Source organism: Leuciscus leuciscus (genome assembly GCF_965113295.1).
Source record: "Leuciscus leuciscus genome assembly, chromosome: 25".
Taxonomy (NCBI): domain Eukaryota; kingdom Metazoa; phylum Chordata; class Actinopteri; order Cypriniformes; family Leuciscidae; genus Leuciscus; species Leuciscus leuciscus.
Genome location: NC_138724.1, coordinates 7,179,644 through 7,203,640, shown reverse-complemented (window position 1 = coordinate 7,203,640; position 23,997 = coordinate 7,179,644). Strand labels below are relative to the sequence as shown.

The following is a 23,997-nucleotide window of genomic DNA, read 5'->3' as shown; positions in this document are numbered from 1 at the left end:
TCAAAAACGATTTAATATACTGCAAATAGCCTACTAGTTTTTTATGTTTATTTATAATTCATTTAGGCGGACAACAAGGCTACCAAGTACGGCGCACAGTGCGCATCTAATTAATTTAACGTTTTTTTTTGTTTTGTTTTTTTTACCGTCATTTTTAGTCGATTTTTAGTCGAAAATTTCAGGACTTCAGTCGACCAAGATTTTCTTTGGTTGAGTACAGCCCTAAAACGTACAGTCTCTCTCTTCCGCCAATATGGATCAGTGATTTTGATGACATCACTCTGCACTTCAGCTTCTCATCAGATTTTCTGTCCAATCAAATGCTCTCTAGAATCTGAAGCTCCACCCCCTACATTATCAATAGATGCTGAAGCTGCAGCTGAAATCAGTCACTTGTTCACGCATTAACTACCATCTATTTGGTGAATGGCACATAGTGCACTATATAGGGGATAGGGAACGATTCAGACAGTGTAAGTATGTTTCCATTGGGGCGAATGAAGTCTGGTTTCACTAGTGTCACGCGAACCACCATTATGAATTTTGAAGCCTAATTATTTATGTCGTAGAATAAAACGTGATAATATCATGAGCTTGTGTTCACTTAAGCTTTTATTATTTATTTAATTTAACCAAAAACGTATTCAACCCATATTGGAACCCGGTATACAAAAATTCCAACTCATTTCTGGGATTTAGGACTCATTCCTGTAACGTTCTCTGTCATAATACTTCCAAACCAAAGCCGAAGCAGGATCAACCATTGTGTAAAGTAACAAACACTGACAAACTGAGTGACACAGTCAAACATCCCAGTGCTGTTGGATTGAATATCAGCAATATCCTGATAATGGGAACTCAACTAACTGCTGTATAATACTGTGTAATTGAAGTTTCTGTGTTTCCTGACAGCCATGAACCGCTTCCAGTTAGACTAATGAACTATATTACTTTGCTGAAGAATTGTTGATTTGATCATAGACCTTAGTTAGGGTGTATTTGTTGGGCATGATATGAGGCTGAAGGATATGCTCACTGCAGAGATGGGGACTCGAGTTTGAGACTCGGACTTAAGTCGCACACAGCGTGACTTCAGACTCGACTTGAGACTCGTCCTCGAAAGACTTCAGACTCGACTCGGACTCAAGCTGCGGGACTCGTGAACAATGTTTATTATTAGGAAACGTCTGACGAGCTCGCTGTTATTCCCCTCCCTCCGTTACCTATAACCTGCCTACGTAACTGCGGCGCGCGGCCACACATGAGAGGACAACAAACATGTCGACTGCACCGGCCACTGGCTGCTGTGCCATTCATCGTAAGCTTTGGGTTTAAAAACTTCAACAGAGCTGCCAACTGTCACTCATTCACCGTGAGACTCACGCGATTGACACTTTTCACACGCTCTCACGCCACACATCCATTTTCTCACGCACAGAAAAATCGCGAAGCAAGGAGAACACGGAGACCGACAGACTAGACAGAGTAGGTTACTTATGATAGAAAAAAATCTCAGCTCTCAAATTCTGTCAATTCTATTACGAAATAGGGGTTATGCGGAACGCCCAACGTTCGAACCCGAAAACAGGAATAAGCATTTCCGGTTTGCACTTCAGTACACATCTGCAGCGGTAGGTGATCACTGAGAATTTTTTTTTTATAAAAAAATTAAATGCAGTCTTCATTTGATTGTTTTAATCGTCTGCAAGCAAATATAAAAGGTTAAACTACTGATAGCATACTAAGTCTAAACTAACTTACTGATAGTTAGCTAACTCTACATCGGGTGCCATTAGCAAAAGCTACATATACTAACTTACATACTTTCATAATCATGAATAAATGAGAAGGCGTAAAAACGTAAATCCTTTATGTAACGGAGTACTCGGGGCTCTGGACGTCCGTTTGGCAATACGATGTACATCTGAAATGGATAGAATGGGTAGCTCCTGTAAACACCGGCTATAAAAGGTCGCCATTCCTACGCTGTGTTTACCTCAGTAGCTGACGACCGGAAGTAGTTATATCTGTTTTGTTGAACCCGGAAGTATGTTCCGCATAACCCCTATTCAAACAATAAATACCGTTTTGGCGCTTGTAAATGTGACGTGACAGATCCCTAACGGCACGTGAACCGATCCTTTCTACTAGCTAATAGTAAATAAACACGAACGCTGTTGAAAGATACAGTACAACTTACCGAAATGTATATTCCTCATACATGATATCGATCAATCAGTGTTTTTCAGTGTTTTTCATCCACGGAAAGGGGTCAATAAAAGTATATTTTTATAATAGTATATTTCACATAATTTGGTTCGTTGCAATAGTGTTTTGCATTTAGCTACAATGTGATGTTTTGCACTAAATAGGAGTATGTCAATTTTAGTACTGTAAGTGTAAGGTATAACATTTTTATATATTTGGTCTTATAGCCCCACAGAGCCAGCACAATAGGAGCCAAGGCCTTTCATTATAATTCAGCGACAGACAAGGGAGTCCTTTTTCTTCAGAAACAACATTTTTGGTCTGTACTGTATGTTCATGCTACAAGGCAAAATACAGATATTAACTTAAAAGTAAAGCATTCTTGGTGTTTTTGTCATGTTGCAATAGCCTGTTTACATTGAGTATATACCAAAATCAAAGCTGATACTGTAATAAATAAAGGAGTCATAATAACATATTACATGCTTTGAATTCCTTATATATAGCTATGCAGTGTTCTAAGCAGCCTGGAGGGGTCGCTGTACGTGATGCAACACTTATTATAACCACAATAGACTTGAGACTTGACTTGGACTCTAGCTCAGAGACTTGAGACTTGACTTGGACTCTAGCTCAGAGACTTGAGACTTGACTTGGACTCTAGCTCAAAGACTTGAGACTTGACTTGGACTCTAGCTCAGAGACTTGAGACTTGACTTGGACTCTAGCTCAAAGACTTGAGACTTGACTTGGACTCTAGCTCAGAGACTTGAGACTTGACTTGGACTCTAGCTCAGAGACTTGAGACTTGACTTGGACTCTAGCTCAAAGACTTGAGACTTGACTTGGACTCTAGCTCAAAGACTTGAGACTTGACTTGGACTCTAGCTCAGAGACTTGAGACTTGACTTGGACTCTAGCTCAGAGACTTGAGACTTGACTTGGACTCTAGCTCAAAGACTTGAGACTTGACTTGGACTCTAGCTCAGAGACTTGAGACTTGACTTGGACTCTAGCTCAGAGACTTGAGACTTGACTTGGACTCTAGCTCAAAGACTTGAGACTTGACTTGGACTCTAGCTCAGAGACTTGAGACTTGACTTGGACTCTAGCTCAAAGACTTGAGACTTGACTTGGACTCTAGCTCAAAGATTTGAGACTTGACTTGGACTCTAGCTCAGAGACTTGTGAGCATCTCTGGCTCACTGTACAGTCTTTTCCGTGGCATGCACTATGTCAAGTTTCTTAAAAAAAAAAAAAAAACGGTATTATTTTTCCTCTGAAAGATGGAAAAATTCAACCACGTTGAACACACTGAACTCAGCCTCGTTGCCAATAAAATCTGTTGCTACCCTGATTAAGGTCTATTAATATTACAAAATTTGACTTTTTATTGAACATTCGAGTCTTATATTTTAATTATATCTAAGTGGTAAAAACACTATTATCCACATGGTTTATTGCTTTATTTTGACATTATTTACTCACCCTTATGTTGTTCTTTATCCATATGACTTACTTTCTTTTTATGAACTCAAAAGAAGCATATAGTGACAATATAGAACAAAACACACCATATAAGTAGTCCATAAGACTTGTGTGCTGTTTTCCAAGGCTCCTGAAGTCGTAGTAAAGCTTGTGATGAGTTTGTTTGTGCTTGATCAATTCAAAACTTTTTTTCTTTTTTTTAGATCCTGGTACCGTGTTGTGGAAGTTTACCAACGGCCTCTTTTACAGCAGCCCAGTTTGACGAATACGTGCTTCAGCCGGCTGAACAGGGTTACCAGACGCTAGATGGAAAGGTGTGTAAAATCCCACATATAATCACGCAGAAGCCCCACATGTATCATTCAGAGTTAAATTTCAGGATGCTGACTGTAACTGACCAGCTTTTTACTGTGGCGTATCTTCCAGGAAGTGTCTATAGACAATAACCAGGTCCGCCTGGGAGCAGGGTTTCCCAATCCCACTTCTGTCCCCATCCTGTTTGAGGAGACTTTCTACAATGAGAAAGAGCAGGCCTACAGCATACTGTGCATCACAAGACCCTTCGATTCTGACCACAGCCCTGGTAATTTGTTTGTAAGAGGTTCTAGCTAAAGGCGCAGTCGTATTAGTGTAATAATGCATGAAACACAGAGGTCACTTCCAAACCAAGCAGATTTTAATTGGTAATGCAGTGAATTTGCCTTAAACATTCCATACACTTAAATCCAAATCCAAATCCACAAAAGGAAATCTGTGTGGAATATTTTGCAGTATACTCATTTAGTATACGTGGTTCAATGAATATGCAAATGAGCCCCGCCTCCACTCAGAGATCCACTGGTTGACGATCACACGTTGATCTGATTGGTTACAAGGTAGTTTGTGACGTCAGAAACACCAGCGATTTCAAAGCGTTTGTTTGAGACTGTCTTTGGTTCACTGCAGTTTTAAGGAGAAAATACTCAGCAATGGTGTCGACTTATGAACTTAAGGCAAACCACGTGCAAAATCATATTAAAAACACCACATAGACATATAAACAACATTTAAAAGCTGGGTTTTCACCACAGTGGGACTTTAACACTTCATCCTAACTGCAACGCAGATGCCAATGTTGTATTACTGTAAATGGATCGTTTGCTGGACGGATTCGTTCCATTTGATCGCCTGTTCAAAATCTATGAATTTGATGATTTGTTTTCTCTTCCGCAGAGGAGTTGAGTTCTGTTTCTGCTCTGTACTGTCTGAAGAATATTGAGGAAGTAAGGGAATTCTTGGGCCGCCATGCTGAAAAACTGGACAAGTTTGTGGCCACCTTCTGTCAGTCCTTCAAAGAACAAGAGAGGAAGGGCCTACGACATCACATAGTGAGACAAACCCAGATTTACATTTCATCATATCTTGCTTTTATCCACTTAAATGTTAATCAGAGCCTGACAACATACGTAATACCTTAAGAGAAGTGGTAACAGTAAAACAAATGAATTGAACATATTATTATTTGAACACAATCCTAAAGAATACTAATGGGAATTGTCTTGTAGCATTAAAATATTACAAATAGATATTTATAACACATATGGGGTAGTTTTTATCTTATTACAAACTTCTGTATCTCCCTGTCCAGGAGCTAGACGCTATTCCAAGACCATATGGCTGGTCATCAATACAGATTCCTGATTCTTTTCAAGTCCGATTCACAAGATCTCAATTAGATTCTGATTCAGTTTGATTTGATAGCAATTCAATTATTTCAGTAATAATGTTTATTCTGCTTGCATATCAAATAATTTCTCTCTGCTAATGCTGTAAACATACAGGGATTTGTTTAACACTTTTTAACAACATTTTGTAACTATCCATTAAAAGGTGTATGTCTTTAATTTGATTTGCTAAAAAGAACCGCCTCACAAGAGCCACTTTACTGTGACTGAAGAAATGTATTACAGGATATGTGTTGCAGTTGCTCCAGCCATTCATAAGTTCTCTCTTAAAATGGTCCACACTAGAGGCTTAGTAACCACTAGCTCGTTTGTAACTAACTCTGTACTTTATTCGGTTGCACCATTTGTCATAAAGACAGAACGAAGCTAGTCAGTAATGCGTGGTTGCGTAATATATGCGGTGCCTCAATGATCCAATCACAGCCTTCAAATATGTGAGCAGAATTTGTGTTGAAATGCTGTGAATTCCACTTTCTCCTTCATTCTAACTTCTTTTGCCTCACGTAACTAACAATAAAAATAAGTTTCCAATAAATATAATACTACTTAATCATGAATAACATGATAGGTATTTGTATACGTAAATAGCATTCAGAAACTGTAGTTGACATTAATAAGGATCAATAAATAAATACTAATGCAAAAAACATAGTAATTTATATTTATTTGACAAATTTTATTTGACATGCACAATACGGACCGATACACAGCGACACGTTGTTTAGGACAGATTCGTGTTGAGGAGCTTCTAACAAAGTAGTATATTCATAATGTTGTCTCTCTTAAAATATAAGCGAGTGTAAATGTCAGCATTATCATCAGTGTTGGGGAAAGTTATTTTAAAAGTAATGAATTACAATATTGCTTTACTCCATAAAAAAGTAACTAATTGCATTACTTACATACTTTTTATGTAAAGTAATGCGTTAAATTATTGGGCTGGGCTTTTATAACAAAAAAAAAGTTCTATTTTTGGCAAATGTAAAGGCCCTTTCACACCAAAAGTGAAATGAATAAGCCTCAGGCTGAAGGAAACACACATTCACGCTTGTACAGTAGAGTGTACAGTTAAAAAAAAAAAAAAAAAAAAACTTTTATTACTTCTGCAATAAAAATGTAAACAATTAAACACAAATGTGATGTTTATCTAGAGTCATTTTTGCTTATTGAAGTGGATCATGGAAGGTCAGTAGCAAAGACATTAATAAAGTGAGATTAAATACATAAAGTATATTTAATGTAACATTATTGCAGGTTTGCGTAATATTCTGAGATTGCATTTCACTGTTTTTATTACATTTGGGTGATACTGAATCTGTTTTTTTATTATTTATTGTATTAAAATTTTTTGCAAGTTAAATTAGTAAATGCCAACTTACATTTATTCTAGAACTACAATAACCATCATGTTCACAACACCTCTGCACTCACGATCTCTCTCAACATGAGGACAGGAGAGCTGTTAGTCAATAAATGGAAAAACAAAGTAAACTTGCGTTACTTGTTTGAAAAAAGTAACTCAGGTATTTTGTTGTAAATTTAAAAGTAATACGTTACTTTACTAGTTACTTGAAAAAAGTAATCTGATTTCATGACTCAAGAGACTTGTAATGCGTTCTCATCACTGATTACCATATATGTGACCCTGGACCACAAAACCAGTCACATGGGTCTTTTTTTTTTTTTTTTTTAGATTTATACATCATATGAAAGCTGAATAAATAAGCTTTCCATTGATGTATGGTTTGTTAGGATAGGACAATATTTGGCTGATACGACTATTTGAAAATGTGGAATCTGAGGGTGCAAAAAAATCGGAATATTGAGAAAATCTCCTTTAAAGTTGTTCATTTATGTTCGTGATTGTGCAGCATTCACTCACAAGAATAAATGTTTTATATATTTACGGTAGGAAATTTACAAAATATCTTCATGGAACATGATCTTTACTTAATAACCTAATGATTTTTGGCATAAAAGAAAAATGGATCATTTTGACCCACAAATATACCCGTGCGATTTGGGACTGGTTTTGTGATCCAGGGTCACATATGTCTAAAGATTTGAAGTCTGTGGGGAAAAACAAGAGCTTGTCGATGCAGTTCAGTCAGTCTGTTTCATTCCAACTCCTGATCGGAGGCTTGCGTTAATATTTAGTTTATACATAGTTACGTTTCAACTAAGTTTAATGGAGCAATGCACAAATATGGTGTTGTGCACTACTAAATAAATAATAGTGAGTTAGTTGTAACTTAGTACCCATTTACGTCAAAACTAGACTTAAGTTATAACTTGCACTCAGCTGATGCAACCGGCCCCTGGTTCCTCAATAAAGTACCAATATCATGTATTTAACTTCAATCCTTTTTAGATCTCACTATTTATTGTTTATCTTGTCACCCAATCCTTTAGGACTCTGTAAATACCCTTTACACAAGATGTCTTCAGTGGCTGTTGAGGGACTCTCATCTGGTAAGCTGTTTAAGGATGGATCTCTCTAATACGGACTCTCTTGTGATGCTGACTGGGTAAAATGTCTTCGTTTCAGAGACTTTTGGCGAGACAGGAGATACAGATGACTCTACTCAAGCAAGCAGTGGAGGTCAGTGAACAACCAAACAGTTTATTCTGTCTTTTAAACGTGTAACCTTGAGTTAAGAATTAATTTGGCTTTTATTTCCTCCGTTTTCAGATGTACATCCATCATGGCATCCATGATCTACTCTTTAGTTATGTTGGGACTCTTGAAGCAAGTCGGGTACTGATAAACCATACCATTAATGAGCTCACTTTCACCTTAATGTGTTTGTTTGTTTGTTGCAGGGAGTAAAATTTCAATTTTCGATTTCAGTAATTCAGTAATTCAGAATGTTTATTTTTTATTTATTTTTTATTTATTTTTTTACTTTGCAGATTTTCTATGCTTTTTAAAAAATTATTGTTACTAAATGATGTAATGCTCTGTCGTCTCAGAGCTGTCTGGTTTGTCTTTTAATGCATCATTTCAGAAGTCATTCAAAAATACTTCCAGAAACATGGCCTCTGTAAAAGCTGGTCGTCGCTGTAGCAGAAGATATTAAATGTATATTTGTCTTGACAGGATGCAGCTTTCAATAAAACAACACGATCCTTACAGGAACTGCAACAGAAAGACCTTGGTGTGAAGTCAGAATTCAGGTGAACTGCTCTATCTCTAGATGGATGTCTTTTTCTTAAAGGAACACTTCACCCATTTGCATTAAGCTTTGTATCGTTAGAAAGACAGTCATTTTTTTGAATGGTCGTGCATTATTCCCTCATTTTCCCCTGAGACGGGAGAAATACGGATTTCAGTGTTGCAGTTCCTGCTTATAATGATGTAAAAATCGTCATTTTGCGTCATTCTAAGCAGGAAGTCCCATATCTTTGTAGAGGGGTTGAGACTACAAACACTCGTTCCTCATTTGTCCAGGGGGTGGGACCCACTCACGCTACAGACCTATTATATATTTTATATGACCCACTTTCAATAAAGATTAATCAGGGTCCCCGTGGATCCTTTTTTTTTTTATTTAAGGCCATAAAAAGTCTTTAAAAGTCGTATTTTTACTTATGAAAGGTCTTAAATTTTAGATGACACTTTGACTTAGACTTATCTAAATGCTTTCGAAATTAAAACTATCTAATTTGCGTAGGCTTAGGAGTGTGCGATGTTGTCTATGAACTATGATTATATTGTAATCATTGTTTTAACTATGTACGAGGCACTGCGAGTGCGAGCTGACATCGCGTTTGTCTCTCAGGCTTGCTTTCACTGCGTGATGTGTCAGTGCAGTTATAGATGTCCCCAAATGAGTTTTTGTCATATATTTATATCATATTATGTTGTTATATTAGAATATCACATGACCAAGAGTGCTGTTTTCCTGTGCACAATTGCAAATGTGCTATTTATTTTATACAACAGTTAAATTAACAATAACGTTAACATTGTGAGTTACTTTTTGGACACAATATTGTCAATTTTCACTTTATATCGCCGACGAGAATTTCATAATGAAGCCGTAGTCCAACAGACAGCGGTGATTATTTTTTATTTTTTTACCGAAATCCTCGTTTTGAACGAATCATTTTAACGATTCAATGAACAATCACTTGTTTTTCTGAATGAATCAGCCGTTTGAACAAATCGGTTGAATAAATGACTCCAACAACTCGCTTATTAAGACAGTGACTTGCCGCCACCTACTGGTGGTTTTAGTTTCATATTTAAAGTATCCTTTAATTAAAACGTTAAAATTATAAATCATTTCATATTTAAATATTGAATAGCTTTATTTATGCAATTGTAAATGAAGTGTAAATATAGTAGGCTAATGCCAGTTTTGATGCCGCTTCTGTGTCACCTCTGCACTGCAAGGATGGATTTTAATTTAATGATTTAATTTGACATTGGTACTGTGTTATTCTAATATAATTTAATTTGAATGTTAGAATTTGACATAAAAGGTGATGCATACCTCTAAATACATTTAGAAACAATGTCCATATATAGGTGAAAATGCCCCTGGAAATCAGTTTAAGGTGGCAAATATTGTCACTACTGAACTGACCACTGCATAGAATATAAAAAATATGAATATCTTCGTGAGTCTGCTGTCAACAACAGGCCTAAACCAGCCAGGGTACCAGTACAAAAACACAATCAGTAAAATATCATCTAATTATTATCAACAAAACTTTGAAAATATCGAGACATATTTTTGTCAATATTGCGCGCCCCTAATGTACGGTATTCATTTTGATTTCTTCAGGTCTTAAAAAGCCTTAAATTTGAGTTTAAAAATTGTGCAGCTACCCTGTTATTGTTCCCACGGGTGAATGCTCCTTTAAGTGCTGCTAAGCCAAATTACTAGTCTGACCTGCGCCATTTTTTAAAGACCAGAATGTCATAGAGACATGCAAAATCATGAAGAAAAAATTTGTAATATTGTGCTAGAAACTGTTAAAAGTTTTGTAAAGAATAGACTCCGAGAGTTTTAAATTATTTAGTAATCATATGTCACTTCTCTCTCTCCTAGTATAAATATTCTTCGGGCTAAGAGGGAATTGAGTCAACTGAACATCTGTACGTCTCCCCTGCAGAAACTGCTCTGCATAAGGAAAGTTATTTTAACCATCATGCAGTCCAACAGACGCCGAGATACAGGTGCTGTGACCACAAACCTTACTGTCTATCAAAATACTCTGTATTCACTTCAAGGTATTACCATGGTACTTTTGCAACTATTTAGGAGTGCCATGTAAATATTATGGTAAATGAATGATGAACTGTGTGTGTGTGTGTGTGTGTGTGTGTGTGTGTGTGTGTGTGTGTGTGTGTGTGTGTGTGTGTGTGTGTGTGTGTGTGTGTGTGTGTGTGTGTGTGTGTGTGTGTGTGTGTGTGTGTGTGTGTGTGTGTGTGTGTGTGTGTGTGTGTGTGTGTGTGTGCGTGCGTGTGAAGGTTTGTCTATTTTGCCCTTTTGCAAACAGATCTCGTTATGCATGGCTCTTATGACCGGATTAGCCAGTTCACGCTCATTCATGAACAGTTAGTTCTCTGTTTTACAGATCTTAGTTTCCGTGCAGCAGAGCAGCAACACTTCCAGTGTGTGTAAACTAGAGGAATGCTATCCTAATGTCTGTTTGTCAAACAGCTTGTTAAGTCATTTTCTCAATTTTGCCATAACAGGGCACTGAAGGCAGACAGAAAAACAGGCACAGGATGTTCTTTCCATTTGTATACATGTTTTCAATGCTTCTTTTCTTCAGGAAAGATTTTATTTAGAACATTTTGGTCAATTATAATAAATAATTAAATCTCTTTAACTATTGTATGTCCCTGCCCTGCTTTTTTGAGCATTTCCTTCCCTTAAAAACAAATAAATAAATAAAAAATCACACCAGTCGTCTATGATACAGCCAAGCCTACAGGTAATATATAGATCTTTGGCTAAAAGGATAAAACCAGATTAAATTGTTATTATTGACCTCAATTGCCTTGTTAAACTCGGATGGAGAAAACGTTCACTTGTCACAAAATAGATCACACTTGACAAGGGCATGAGCAAGCAGATATTTTTTGTTGTTTTATTTTATCTTAGTTATTAATAATAAGAACATAGATGCTAGTAACAAACAATATGATAAATTCAATAAAACAGACAATTGAAATAAACAGTGCTTTAAGTTTTTTCAGGTGCAGGTCTATTTAGTGTTCAAGTAAATAATATTACAGAAATTGAATAAATTAATCAAAATATATATATATATATAAAAATTATCAGATAAATGACACTTTTGTTGTGATTAATCGTACACTTATTGTGCAATTAAGCATAAGCCATTTATCTTATTTAACACATTCATGTTGTCATTATTTACTATATCCATCAAAGTAAACAATCGAATTAAAGGGTGATTCTCACAAAACTGTATTTTCTGCAAACTTTAAGGACACTTGGAGACTCCAAAAGGACATCAAATAACCAAATGATATAAGAAGTCTATATAAGTCTATTATATGATACATTTATGCACACCATAGCACCCATGAAAAAACATTACAGAATTTTTTTTTTTTTTTTTTTTACAGAATTCACATTTTATAGTATGTGTACAGAGCTACAACAAAGAGCTTGTTTTCATTTTAGACGAGTCAAAATGCGATACCGAACGGGACCACGTGGAGACAAAAAAAACAAAAAACGAAATCAAGCGCCTTGACTGCATAAACCTACAACAGCACAAATCCAACATTATCCTGGGTGTGTGTAGAAACAATCACAGAATATGACAGAGCTTGTGTTTTAAAGTAAAGCACACACTGGAATGAGTGATTCATTAAAAACACACTGTGAGTCTTTATTCTCTCTGAGGATCAGCCAGGCCTTCTTTACATTAGCCTTCTTTACATTAGCGCTGTTTTGGACTGATTGTTTGAATGAATTTGATTACTGGATCACTGAAAACTTTCCCAGAGTTTCAGGGCTTTAACTGGTCAGATCACAACACAGATAAGCAGAATTGGGTTAAAGGGTTAGAAATGGAAAGTTCCTCCCAGCAGGGTTACAGGTGCTTGTAGATGCTCAGTGTGATAAACTCAAGACTTCTGAGATAATCTTGCTTGACGTAAATTGCGTTAATGACGCAGCTTCACATACTTTTGTAATTTATTTGCGTTAATTGCGTAAAATTATTTTAAAGCATTAAGGATTTAGAAAGTAATCGCACGCGTTAGAGGCGACTTTCTGTGTGCGTGCTTCGGGTGTGTGACTGCATTGAGTGTTGTTCTTTTTTATTGTGCTTAACTCTTTTTAAAATTGAGCTTGTCCCATGTTTTTTCTCCTTTGTGAATGTTTCTTTATCACTCTAACATGTCAGTAACTTTAAGCAGTCTTGCACTGTGCAGATATATAAAGTTACAATACTAACCAACTGCAGAACCGCAGAGCCATACAACACTGCAGTCTCAGACCAGCAGTTTAAGACCAGCAGTCAGGCTGGAGATTATAGCATCTTTAAGGTTAGGTTTAATGGTGAGGTGGGGTTGGGCATTTGTTATGGTGGAGCTTCTAGTTATAGTGAAGTTATGGTTAGTTGTTGGGGCGGGTTAGGCGATCGTCAGCTCCACCCAAACTTCTGATCTGAGCCCGCCTTGAAACTGCTGAATTTAGACATATTTCACTACCATGCGTCGACACAACCCAGGAAATATGACTCTTATTAAAACCCTGTTATTTTTAAAGTACCGATACTCGTAAAATGATGAATCATATTGTTTTTAAAAACGCAGGGTATCACACTACCTTACTAGTGTCGGTACATTGTGCAACACTAATTGGGAGTGACAGAAATGTTGTGTTTTGCAAAGTTTGCTGCTTCAGTTGTTGTGGTGTTGATTTCCATTGTTTCTAGATTATTGTGCAGAGTGACCAGGTGCATTTTAAAGAATTGCAAAAAGCTTCATTGGTGCAAAAAAAAGCTCCTCAAATTTCACAGTTTTTTTGTCCTTGGCACAAAATGACCAGCTAACATCATTTCACTAATCATCGTCAGCACATGAGAAAGTGTGAACAAGCTATAGTCAGGTGAAATCACAATCATTATGAGTGGATTATAAGAGCAGACTGATCGCTATTAAAGGAGGGAAGAAGTGCTTCCAATCATTGTGTTCTTGTGTTAGCAATGGTTCCCTCCAAAGAACGACGTGCAGCCATCATTGCTTTGCATCAAAATAGCCTCGCATGCAAGGAGATTGATGCAAAGAATATTGCACCTTGAAAGAACCATTTACTGGATCATCAAGAGCCTCAAGGAAAGAGGTTCACCTGCAATGGAGGAGGCTTCAGGATGACCCAGAGTGTCCATCAAGCACCAGGACCGTCTCCTACTGAGCAGAAGAGTGTGAGAGAGTCTGAACACACAGTAACTGCGTTTCCATTACAGATTTGCGCAAAACTTTTGCAATATTTTCTAAATGTCGATAAAAAACTATTGTGAAATGACGCCGTTTCCATTAACTGATGTTATGCGACTAAAACTGAATTTTTCCTCTCGCGATAATCATTCCAAAAATCATGCCGATGAATGTTGGTAGGTTTGTATATATCTCAGCCACCGCACTAGCCATTATCTTTAATGGAAGGAGACATAGGCGTGTATCCAAGCATTAATGGCAAGGAAAGACCTTTATACTGGGATTGGCATATATGAAGTGTTTCTGGGTGTTTCTCCCTCATATCTGCTTCAAGCTCTTGATGAATTGGGGCATTTCTTTGTTTTTTAGAATCCAGTATTCCCGTATTTCTTTTGTCTTTTATGAATTGAATGAAGAACTCTCTCGTCTTCTGTTCAAACATACCACGCCTTTTTTAAAGAATGACTGTTCTGTACGTCGGGTGACTGTGAATCTGTTTCCATTGCAGTTTTGCGAAATGTTCATTTTTCGGATTGCCTGAAAAACCACCTCATGCGAGCATAACAACTTTTTTGCAATATATGGAAGTTTTTGCGAAATTTGCATCTTTCCATTGGCCGTATTTTCAATTCGCAATTTCAGTTTGCGCAATTTGAAGGGTAATGGAAATGCGCTAGTGAGGCCAAGACTTTTGGACATTGGCCTGGTGTCAAGGAAGGAAACACAAAGAAGTACAGCCTGAAATGTTGCTGGAAGTACAAGGATTGGACCGCAGAAGACTAGTGCAAGTTATTTTCTCTGATGAAGCCCTCTTCTGAATGTTTGGGGCATCTAAAAAATCGGTTGTCAGGAGAAGAAAAGGTGAACGCTACCTTGAGTCCTGTTCTGTGCCGAGAGTGATGCATCCTGAGACCATCCATATGTGGAGTTGCTTTTCATCCGACGGCTTGGACTCTCTCACAATTCTGCACAAAACACTGCCAGGAATAAAGAATGGCATCAAAACGTCCTGCAGAAGCCCAACGATCCCAACGATCCAGGAGCAGTTTGGTGATTATCCATGTAAGGCGAGTGGACGAGTAGAAGCCCGCCAACTGTGATCAACTCCGGGCACTGAGGCAAGAATGGATCGGCATCAGTAAGGACTTGGCCAAGAAGCTGATATCCAGTGATGTCGAGTGAATTGCAGAATTTATGAAGAATGGTCAACACTTTAAATATTGAGCCTTTGCATATGTTTTTGCCAATAAAAGCCCAGTTTAAAAAAAAAAAAACTTTTCCAGTAAACCATAGAAAATTGTGAAAATATATTCTACAAATACTGAAGCAACAAACTTTGTCACTGCCAATACCATGGCTGTAGTTCTTCACGAGAAGCACTTATTGCAGCAATCTGGTGGACTGAACATGTGACTCTATCTTTCTCATGTGTAGAGTAAGATATTACACATTTAAAAAGCTGATGATGATTGTCTGTCTCTTTCAGCGGTGAGCATTGAGGCCATGTGTGCTGATGATCTTCTGTCAGTCATTCTCTACTTGCTAATCAAAACTGAAATTCCTAACTGGTGAGTGTTGTTTTCTGTATCATTGATGTGATTGTTAAAGGCACACTATGTAAGATATTTGGATCAAAATATCCAAAAACCACTAGAACAATGCTATATATTTAGTTGATTTGTGTTCTTGCATTATCCCAAATGTTTCTAAGAATCATACCCGCGTTACCCTCGACTTCATGGAAACACCAAAGACGCTATATAACGTGTTTTATTAGACAGGTGAGCAACTGTTTGGATACGTTAATTGACAAGAACCTAATTATTATTATATATAAGCTCAACACAGTTTTCTTGATTTACCACGAGTACCCTGTTTTGCCATACCTAATAATGATCTAGCTCACCGCAGTGTGCAACAAGTGTCTCGTATAGCAGCCGCTGAGCGAACGCAGAGTAACAGCATTATAACAACTGTCAACGCACTCAAAAGTATCTACTATGATAAAACAGCGCTGCGTTACCCCACATACGCAAGCGGTCTGCGACATCATAAAAGTTCCTCTGTTCTCGAGCCGTGTGTCGCGCTCGTCTCTCATTAGCAATCGCTCCAGCACCTCGTTCCGCTCCAACGGCTTTCGCAATGTTAATTAATCTTTAATACATAACTGGTCATCCATGAATATGATTTATGTCCGAGTCCTGTCGTATTCTCAACTGGCTGTAGAGGTGAAGACAACAACTCCCATGATCCCGCCAAATCAAGGCGTCATCAAGCTACGCCTTTGTTTTGAATAAGCAACCTCTAGTGGTGAAAAATTACATAGTGTGCCTTTAAATTAATGTATTTACCAATCTGTGGATTGCATTAATTATATATGCACAATGTTGATAATCTGACTTTTTCTTCAGGATGGCAAATCTGAGTTATATAAAGAACTTCCGCTTCCGCAACTCCAGTAAGGATGATCTGAGTTACTATCTGAGCTCGTTTGAGGCTGCTGTGGAGTACATCCGCCAGGGGAACCTCACCCAGAGCCCTCTGGTAAGAGCAAACACAGTGCTTGAGACGGTCAAGTTATGGTTCGGTTTCTAATTATGATGAAGATGAATCTCCTCTGAACATCACTTTTGGCCACTACTGTGTATCTCCAAATTAATCTATATCAAATCGATTTGAATGAAGATCTGAATTAAATTGAAGATTGTAAATCTAAATTGAATCGAATCGGGAAATGTTAATACCCAGCCCTTAGGCTTTTGTGTCTTTGCTGATAATGAAATTGGTGTCAAAAATTATGTAATTTCAATGGTATCATAAGTGTTGATATTGTAACAACGTAAATTCATGCAAAAACAACGTCATATGTTGTTATCGTGAAATAACATTAGTCATATTTGTATTAGTATTATTATAAGTAAAATTATTCAATAAAGATTTTGGTCGTATCGCCAACCTCTAAATGCAAGCGAATGGGAACAAATGCTGCCAAGCTCCAAAAATAACCAAACAACACCATGAAAGTATCTTATAATTAGCTCATATTACTATTACACTATATTCCAAGTCAAAAAAATAGTTTTCTGTAAGGAACTTTTATTTAGTTCATTCAAATAGAAAGATTAACGTTAATTAATTTAACTTTTTATACAAGCAATTGGTTTGAATTTTTGAAAGTCCCTTGATCAACCACTGCAGGGTTTGAAGCTGAACACTTCCAGGCACCAGGCCCAGTATTTGACCCAGTACTCAACACCACCCCATGTTCCCTTAAAGAAGAATGCTTAATCCCAGAATTCTGAGGCAATGTCTTGGTTGGTGAATATGTGTTGTGGTCCACAGGGGTCAAGAGACAGGCTGTCCTTCAGAGAGAAGGTGGACCTGCTGTCCCAGAATGCAACACCTACAGATCAGCTCTTTGAGGTGAGCACCATTGGCTGTTTTTCTGCCTTATTTTTGGTTTGCTCGAGAACAGGAAGTACATTTTTATTCTAGTTAAGATGCACAAGACAAGTGTCTCAAATTGGTTCTTGATTAAATAAATATATGATTTATGAGCGCATTAGCAGTAATGCATTGATTATAAGTGTGTGTGTGTGTGTATGGCAGTACATTGTGAGCGGAAATGAGGTCGAGGTTCAGCGTTTGCTGAGTGAAAGCGAGAGTGAGGAGGATGGGAAGAAGTTATGCCACCCACTGTGTTCCTGTGACGCATGTGACCTCCACATCTCAGGGTCAGTACTGACAGACTAGCAAACATATTTATCACACACAGAACAAATGCATAGAAGCTTTTGAAGTGATCTGAAAGTTTGCATTAATGCCTTTTAAACACCAAATACCTGATCTTGAAGGTCTAAGGTTGTTTACACGACACCGTTTTCAACTATAAACTTTTTATGTGTTTTGGCCATTCCTTTACACAATGACCCTTTGGGGGCCTGAAAACATACTTTTGAAAACGGGTTTCAAAGTGTAACTTTTTGAAAATTATACTGTTATTGTCTCAGTGTAAACTACAAAAATATGATTTGTGAAAATGGTGACATCATAAAATGCTTATTACGTGTCCAGTCTATAGGCGCATAGTTTTTCTTTACTAAGTGACATCGCCACCTAAAGGCCTGGCATACAGAATACATAAGTGGATCCATGTGAACGGGAACAATTTAATTTAAAGGGGTAAATTTAGAATTCAGAAACCGTTATATCGGTGGCACTTGAGTGAAATGCACATGTGACGTGCAAGAGACTGAACGTGATTCAAGGTCCACGACAAAGGTTTTTTTTCGTTCTTTGCTTAGAAGTAAAAAGAAGTTGTAAATACCTTTTGCAGCGATATCCTGTTAATGAATATCACATACAATATCTGAATATGTGCTTTATGCTTTCCTCTTAAAGGGATACTTCAGGATTTAGCATTAAGCTTTGTATTAGTAGAAAACCTGTAGTATTTTCGAATTACCGTGCTTTCCACCCTCATGTCCCCCTGAGACGAGAGATTTATGTATTTTTTGTCTGGAAAAAATCCTAAGCTAACAGGCTCTTGTTCTGTGGAGAAAGCTGAGTAGTAGGGGTTACCATCCTCTTTTTCCCAGACATGTCCGGCCGTCGAGATCGTCCAAAAGGTCCGGGATTCGGCTTTTGCTTTATGCAGTCGCCATTCATTGTTTACATGCACACCTTTTGTTTCAATCTAACTGAATTCATTCCGATTGGTAAATCTGAATGTAGTGTTTACATGAACGCTAAACAAGTGATCGGTTGATGTGCGTTTTAACATTGCTAAGAAAACGCCCGCTCCTCCGTGAGAGATACGAGACCAGTGCGTCTCACAGCTCATCAGTAATGACGCCACCGGCCTCTCATCGTTCTCCCGCGCCCCTCAGCCTCGTCCTGCTCGCCACAGTAAACATAATGAATGGCGACTGTAGAACGCAAAAGCCGAATCCCGGACATTTTGGGCGATCTCGAAATCCCGGGCAGACTCATCACGGAGACTCACTAGTAGCTTGTTTAACTACTGCGCTCTCTTACCGGTAGGCGTGGCTTGGGAGTGACCTCCTAGGGCAGCGAAGCAAGTGAATTCTGGGAGTTGTTGTCTTTACTCCACATAAGCCAAAAAAAAAACATTTTCTGGCTTTTCTCAGTCTAGAAAGCTCCAAATTCAAAAATAATTTCACATTTCTTCTACATAAATGACCCATTTTAAATACACATTCATCTTTCCAGAGGTGAAGTATCCCTTTAATAACAACATAAACACAACAAAAACAGCAGTTCAGAAAGCATCTGATCATAGTGATGCGGATAACATTTGCACCAGCTCTGCAATTCACCGGAATCATGTCGACAGATGAGGTCATTCAAATTACACTGTTATAATAGTTTGATTATAAAGTATATTTGAGACTATAGACTGGCTATGTGAGACAATAGTTTGAATGAATCCCTTTTCCTTGCGTGACAGATTGACATTACAGAATGGCTCTTTCAGCATTATCCTGAACATTGTATAAGCATTCGTTTCATGTGTCATTGAACTGAAGAAAGGCACTAAACCGTCACATCCTTTTGATTTTCCCAGCAAAAAATGCCTGAATCTTTCACATAAAAATCAGTCTACAGGCTTTCATACACAACCTAGGAAGTCGGGGAAGGTCTCGTTTTTTTTCATTAGTTCTTGTTCACATTGGCAATACAAGGTTATTAATACATAAACATTCTTACATATATCCCCTTTAACACTACAATCTTTATCACAGCTCTTTAATTTTGTTATCAAGTTAATTTTGAGACCGTAATGACCATATGTAGGGCTGATGACCACCACAAAGTGATGAATGTCCTTTCCCTAATTAAATGTATTGCTTTGCTTCTCTTTCTTGGTGTTTTCTTGGTTCAGGAGATTAAACGACCCGTCCATAGTCACTCCATTCTCTCGGGATGACCGAGGCTATACTCCTCTACATGTTGCTGCTATTTGTGGTGAGGATTGTATTTGTGTTTTTTGTTGTTGTTTTTTCGCATGATAGCTGTTATAATGGGGTAGATTTTGTTGTAGTATTTTTGAATCTGCATCATGAATCTGTAGATTTCACACGGAGTTGACCACTAAATGTTGTGAGTGTGTTGTGCTTGTGACCAGGTCAGTCCCTGCTGATTGACTTGCTGGTGTCAAAGGGAGCTGTGGTGAATGCCACCGATTACCATGCCCTCACACCGCTACACTTCTCCTGCCAGAAGGGCTACCAGGGAGTCACGGTCAGAGCTCAACATAGCGTGTGTCAATAACTATCTTGTAGTTATGTAGCTCTGATGAGCAGAGAAACACAACTGTGTGGTTAGTTCCTAGTATCTCACATGTTCGATTATTTTCCAACATTGGGACAGTCTTTTTACATCATAATAAAATTCACTATTCAATTCACATTTATTTGTATAGCACTTTTCACAATGCATATTGTTTCAAAGCATCTTTACAGAAAATGCATGTCTGCATTACAGATGACCGTGTCCAAGCTATGTACAAATCACACAGTTAGCTAATAATGTATTAATTGAAGGCAGAAACGATGAACTCAGTAAAGTAATGAATCCATGTTTGTTGACAAATGATTAGGACATATAGAAAACTGTAGCATCGGTGCATGTTGATTCAGAGTTTGTCATCTGAAGTCTTCACTGGAGTTGGCGCCGTCTCTTCACAGGCGTTGGGGCATCATAATAAGTCTCATTATATTTCATAAAACTCTGTTGTTTCATCGATCTTCACGTTTGCTCTTGTAGCTGCTGCTCTTGGATTATAAGGCAAACACAGATGCTCAGGATAACAGTGGAAACACTCCTCTACACCTGGCCTGCATGTACGGACACGAAGATGTAAGACACAGTACTTAGTAGTTTTACTTTCTTTTAATTGTGACACATCATTACATTAACTACATTTGTGAATGTCTAGTGGTAAAACTGATGCTGTCTGTAATGTAGGTATTTCATTCTTGATGTAAATGTGTGTGTCAGTGTGTGAAGGCGCTGGTGTACTTCGACCTGCACTCCTGTCGACTGAACGTTCAGAATGATAAGGGAGACACGCCGCTCCACATCGCCGCTCGCTGGGGTTACGAGGGCATCATGGAAGTGCTCCTGGAGAATGGAGCATCAACGCTCATCCATAACAAAGCCAAGGAGACTCCATTACACTGTGCCCTCAACTCCAAGGTTAGGTTTGCACACAGTCTAGACCAGGGCTGCGTTCCACTCCACTTTTAGACACGCACTCGTGAACTTCCCTAAGCACTTCCCCTCGGGGGAATCCCCACCGCCATTTTGAAGTGCGTTCCACTTCGTGAAGTGGAGGAGGGAAGTTTATATGGACAGACCCTCGACCCCTCGATGTTGACCACGGCAGCGAGTCTACTTCATATGGACACTTCAGGCAGCTCCATATACCACAATGCAACATGATTGTGACATCACAGCATATAGTGTTTAATTTACCACCACCACACACAACTCTATGATATATTAATTAATATATATATATTTTATTTTTATTTTTTTTAAACAACCCAAACACACCTATATACATACAGAATGCAGTAATAAACACATTTTTCAGAAAAAAAAAAAAAAGTAAATAATATATCAGCTCCATAGCGGATTCAAGTGATCAAGGGCTTAGGACGTTCAACACACTGCAATGGGTCCGCCAGTAGTGGACACTCATCTGAGGGAACGGGACTGAGGAAAGTTAGCGAGGGAAGGGCATGGAGAACTGGAACGCAGCCCAGGGGTGTCCAGATGTTTTATTTTCAGCAGAGAATTTCGTAAACTATTGAAATGATCTGTGTTGCAGATTCTGTCATTGTTGGAGCGCAAACACCATGACTCCAGTAAAAGGGAAAGTGGATTTGAGGTGAGCTTATAATTCAAAGTAATTGTTTAAATGTGTAGTAAAGTTAGTTCTTGTCATTTGGATGTTTCTCTTGACCAATGGCTCCCAAACTTTTTTTTTTCAGCCGAACCCCATAGGAGTCAAATATTTACTCAAGTCCCCCCAGATTTTAAGTTAGCATTTCAATAATTTAATAACACGTTTAAATATTCACTTTCTAGCTGAACTTTAAAATAATGTAAAATAATAATTATTATTATTATTACTATTGTAATATTGTTTTGTCTAATTATAAATTTTAAGACTGAAATATATTGCTGATGTAAATTTTAATTATACTTTTAAATAAAAATTTTGATAATTTGATAATTGTATTAATTTTAAGTTACAATCGTATTATTTATGTCTTAAATTCTTGAATTCTTGAACCCTCAAGCTTTTATTTTGGTAGTATACTGGTGAATCACAATTATCATCATCCCAGCCCAATTTTTTTTTTTTTTTTTTTACTTGCATTTAATATAATTCTTAGCGTTTCATCATGTCACAAACCCCTGCAGTTCCCTCACAAACTCCTTTGGAAACCCCGTTTTAGACATTGTTTCACCACTCATCCGTGTCTCAACCGATGAACCCATTCTGACAAGTTTCTAAATGTCTTGAGCAACAGAGAAACACGTTCAGTTGACTGGAAAAACTCTACAGAATCTTCACAGAGAAAGTCTTTCAGCAACAGATCTAACCGTTATCTCCATTCCCAAATCTCTCTCTCTCTCTCTCTCTCTCTCTCTCTCTCTCTCTCTCTCTCTCTCTCTCTCCTCTCTCTCTCTCTCAATTCAATTCAATTCAATTCAGAAAGCTTTATTGGCATGACAAAAAAGTACATTTTGTATTGCCAAAGCATCACAACAACATAGAAAATGATTTAGAACATTTAGTACACAGAATTATAATAATAGTTAAATTAAATAAAAAAGATAGTATTATATATATATTATCTTGGCTAGATATTGCAAAAATAATAATACTGATAACATAAAACAATAATAATAGAGTAAACAAAGATTAATAAATAAAATAGAAAGGATTATAATGCAGAAATCATGTATATAAAAAAAAAACAAAAAATAAACACTGAACTTGAACATTATATACATGTGTGTAGGTGTGATGGGATGGGTTAGGCTGTTAGGCTGTGTGTGTGTGTGTGTGTGTGTGTGTGTGTGTGTGTGTGTTGTGTGTGTGTGTGTGTGTGTGTGTGTGTGTGATGGGGTGTGTTAGGCTGTGAGTGAGTGTGTGTTTATTGGGCGTTTGCTGCTCTGGTCGTCCCTCAGGATGTGGAGAGATGCTACTAATCTTGCTGCTATATTGGAGCATTTGGCTTCTTCGCCAAGGATGAATCTGAGTTTTTGGGTTGGGTTACAGGTGTTAAATTGGGGAAATATTTTATTAATTTTGGGGTAATATTGGTCTCTTATGTGTTCATATTTTGGGCATTCTGTGAGGAAGTGCAGCTCGGTCTCCGTCACTCCCAGAATGCAGTGCGTGCAGAGTCTGTCCTCACGGGAGAGCCAGGTCTGTCTGCGCCGGCCCGTCTCGATGGCCAGGCTGTGCTCGCTGAGTCTGTACATCGTCAGTGTTTTCCTGAGCTTCACATCACTCACTGTGCTCAGGTAGTTCGCAACAGTGTATTCTCGATTTAGTGCCGAATAACATTCCAGTTTGTGTTGGTTTTGAGTGGTGTTCGTCCAATGGGTGATGTACTTGTCTTGTTCTGTGTTGATAATTTGTGCAGGCCGAATGTGTGTGAGTGTGTGTGTGTGCTGAGGCGAGCTGATCTCTGGAGGAGAGAGCTCAGTCAGTCTCAGCACCAGCTGACACAGGGGACTCCTCGTTACGCTCAGCTCTTGGTGTTTTAGGGCTCTGTAATGGTATGTGTTGGGGTCGCTTGTTTTTAGGTGTTTCCAGAATTTGATGGCTCTTTTTTGGATGTTTAGGAGGAGAGGGTATTGGCCTAATTCTGCCCTGCATCCGTTGTTTGGTGTTTTTCTTTGGACTTTGAGTATTCTTTTACAGAAATCTAAATGTAGAGTTTCAATCGGATGTTTTTCCCAATTTAAAAAATCTAATTTTATAGAAGGACCCCACACTTCACTGCCATATAAAACAATTGGTTCAATTATTGATTTGAAAAGTTTGAGCCAAATTTGGATTGGGATGTCAATTTTGATTGATCGTTTTAT

At 37.9% G+C, this 23,997-nt stretch overlaps 1 protein-coding gene and 1 long non-coding RNA gene across 2 annotated transcripts in view; both read left to right on the top strand.

The window, feature by feature from the left end:
• Positions 1 to 23,997, top strand: part of ankrd27 (ankyrin repeat domain 27 (VPS9 domain)) — a 53,031-nt gene that overhangs the window by 11,167 nt on the left and 17,867 nt on the right. Inside the window, exons 3-19 of the mRNA XM_082159822.1 lie at positions 3,900 to 4,010; positions 4,123 to 4,279; positions 4,909 to 5,063; positions 7,833 to 7,892; positions 7,969 to 8,022; positions 8,113 to 8,178; positions 8,521 to 8,597; positions 10,481 to 10,608; positions 15,344 to 15,425; positions 16,269 to 16,401; positions 17,200 to 17,280; positions 17,467 to 17,591; positions 19,763 to 19,845; positions 20,006 to 20,121; positions 20,647 to 20,739; positions 20,881 to 21,078; positions 21,716 to 21,775. Of these exons, the coding sequence (XP_082015948.1) occupies positions 3,900 to 4,010; positions 4,123 to 4,279; positions 4,909 to 5,063; positions 7,833 to 7,892; positions 7,969 to 8,022; positions 8,113 to 8,178; positions 8,521 to 8,597; positions 10,481 to 10,608; positions 15,344 to 15,425; positions 16,269 to 16,401; positions 17,200 to 17,280; positions 17,467 to 17,591; positions 19,763 to 19,845; positions 20,006 to 20,121; positions 20,647 to 20,739; positions 20,881 to 21,078; positions 21,716 to 21,775 (1,779 nt within the window). The remainder of the gene's footprint in view (positions 1 to 3,899; positions 4,011 to 4,122; positions 4,280 to 4,908; positions 5,064 to 7,832; positions 7,893 to 7,968; positions 8,023 to 8,112; positions 8,179 to 8,520; positions 8,598 to 10,480; positions 10,609 to 15,343; positions 15,426 to 16,268; positions 16,402 to 17,199; positions 17,281 to 17,466; positions 17,592 to 19,762; positions 19,846 to 20,005; positions 20,122 to 20,646; positions 20,740 to 20,880; positions 21,079 to 21,715; positions 21,776 to 23,997) is intronic.
• On the top strand, positions 10,619 to 15,131 carry LOC309490648. The gene is made up of 2 exons (XR_014202808.1): positions 10,619 to 10,810; positions 10,903 to 15,131. It is a non-coding gene; the product is annotated as an uncharacterized lncRNA (long non-coding RNA).